At 40.4% G+C, this 2,621-nt stretch overlaps 1 protein-coding gene across 2 annotated transcripts in view; it reads left to right on the forward strand.

The window, feature by feature from the left end:
• The first annotated feature begins 225 nt into the window (after window positions 1-225).
• Window positions 226-2,621, forward strand: part of LOC311012058 (uncharacterized protein) — a 16,657-nt gene continuing 14,261 nt past the window's right edge. For both annotated transcript variants that reach the window (XM_084007356.1, XM_084007357.1), the window contains exons 1-2: window positions 226-457; window positions 1,905-1,960. In XM_084007356.1, coding sequence (XP_083863482.1) covers window positions 353-457; window positions 1,905-1,960 — 161 coding nt within the window. In that variant the 5' untranslated portion in view covers window positions 226-352. The remainder of the gene's footprint in view (window positions 458-1,904; window positions 1,961-2,621) is intronic.

Raw genomic sequence — 2,621 nt, forward strand, 5'->3', positions numbered from 1 at the left:
ACCTAACTTTATCAAAACTCTTCGCGCTTAATTGTCGTCTTCTTTGCGTGAAAAATTTTCTTTAAATATCACAAAGAACATATGTGAAATCCATGGCACAATTCAAACGGGACCAGAAAATAATTTGTATCTACCCATTGAATCGCATTGATATTTTTTTGCTTTTGAGGACCCATGTCCCGGAAATGGAGGGGCGGGACTTCACCACTCTATTTCGAGGGGGGGCGTCTCCGTCAGATGCTCATGGCTGCTCGCTGAATAGCGAGCATGTACTGAACTGTTAATAAGTCCCCGATAATTTTGCAGTTTTTTATCCCATTCCCCGTCGCGTGAGTCGGTCAAGTCGGACAGCATGGCCACGGAGGAGGACGCGGTTCTCCTGTATCTGATCTTCCAGCACCTGAAGGTGAACGGCTACAAGAAAGCTGCGAAAGTGCTGGAAAAACACGTCGCTCAGGTAAGAAGTTTTCTCAGATATTTCAACGTTTACAGTCTTGGTTCAGCGTAGAAACGACCTCACTAGAATTTAGCGTTGCTTGGCTATTTTATTGGCTTTTTTCCCCCTTTTTCCTGATTATATTGAATTTTTAATGTCAATTTATTGAGCGAGCATGCGCGTCGTTCGTCTTATATAAACAAAGGAATTAAATATAAATGGGATTTCAGTGTCCCGCTGTTGCAGTCGGTACATTGCAGGTTAGCATGCGTGTGTAAAAGCACATGTGTCGTCGTTAGGCCTCCTGGAGGAAAAGAACATTATGTTACAGCAGCTGCAGGCTGCAACAACAACCATGCTACCGCAGCCTCTGGCCTGCTTTTGCACATCCCCCATTCCTCCTCACATTTTTGGGGGGTTTAATGTTTAAAAGTTGTTGTTTTTTATTTAACTTTTCAAGAACTGCAATGATTAGTCGGTTCATCGATTAGTTAATCAACAGTAAATTGATCGGCCACTATTTCACTATTTTGCAGGTTTTTTTTCAAGCAGAAATGTCCAAAATGTGGTTGATCCTGCTGCTCCTCTGTAAATATTTGCTGCTTTTCCCTGTTTTTGTAGCACTGTAAGCACACAGTGTTTGAGTGTTGGTCGAACAGCCGACTCCAGGACACTTTTCACTGGTTCCTGATGTGTTACAGACCAAACAAGTAAATTATGTGAATAGTTTAACATTAATTAATTGATGCTAATAAGTGATATTTGCAGCCCTGCACATGTCCAGAGTATGCATGTGCAGTCTTGATGCACTCAGACAGTAAGAGAGGCTCCACACGGCTGCACATCATGAACTATTCAGACATGTTAAATCATCAAACTGTATGTTCCTCTACACATTTATCAATAATGTGCCTATACATAATGTCACTTTAATTATATTGCTCTTGCACTAACATGCTCAAAAATTACAAATGTGCTAAATATTAGTGTCATGGAGAAATTTGAGCTCAAATGTTTTACGACTAGTCGGCTAAAAATACCCACAGAAATTGCTGACTGAGTTAAAGACCACAATGAAGAAAAACCGTCACGTTATTCTTTATCAAATATTCTCAAAATTCACACCTCCCATCACTGTCGGAGGCTCCCACAGACGCCATATTCTTTATTGTGTGCATTGTTCCCACATTAGGGTTAGAACTTTGAGTTCTTTACAAACTCTCATATTGCTAGTTTTTTTTTTTTTTTTTTTTTTGCCATGGTGCATGGTTTAATTTCCGGGAGCTTGTGGCATCAAAGTGGAAGCATTCCTGAACCACAGGAAATTTCCATTTTCAAATAACATAATTGTGTGTGTGTGTGTGTGTGTGTGTGTGTGTGTGTGTGTGTGTGTGTGTGTGTGTGTGTGTGTGTGTGTGTGTGTGTGTGTGTGTGTGTGTGTGTGTGTGTGTGTGTTCGGTGTGTGTAGCTGGATGCACCAGAGGAGAGCTCCAACCTACATGATATCTACACAGGCTGGATGAAGTAAGTCAAACATGTAACTACACGATGCAGGAAGTGTGAACCTTTTTCTTTGGAATACAATCTCTCAAACAGTTGATGGATTCACCAGCAATGAAAATAATGGGACGCTTTATTGCCCTCATATGTTAAGAAAACAGCAACAATGTGCAATATTTTTTCAATCAAATGCCATAAGAACTTCTAGATGAATTGATATAGAATTAAATATGAAACCTAGTGCAGTTACATAATTAATCAAAATAAATGGAAACATGGTAGAAAGCAAGAAGCAAAGCATCATAAAAACTAAAGAATAATAAGCTATAAAGTGTTGTATAGAGACTGACTTAAAACCAGGGACCTGGTCTGAATAAACACTTTGATGTGCCCAATAATTCCCATTGCATTGGTTTATGGAACGTGGGATGGTTTGAAGTGCAGAGCATGAATTGTATTTTCTGTAAATGTTTTAGCTCTTCATGTTTTTCATTTCATGCCCAGTGATTAAATCTTGTTTTAGCGTTGGATTCGTGTCCTCTGCTTTATGGAAAGACGATGGCTCAGCAGGTAGCTCGGTCCAGAGACACGCAGCTTAGGTGGATTGGAGACTTAACCATCTCTATGAACAGGATGTGGCCGTTTCTGTGTGCGTGACTCCCTCTGAATGACTGCCTGGCCTGCT

This window comes from Eutrigla gurnardus (assembly GCF_963514095.1).
Source record: "Eutrigla gurnardus genome assembly, chromosome: 4".
Lineage (NCBI taxonomy): Eukaryota > Metazoa > Chordata > Actinopteri > Perciformes > Triglidae > Eutrigla > Eutrigla gurnardus.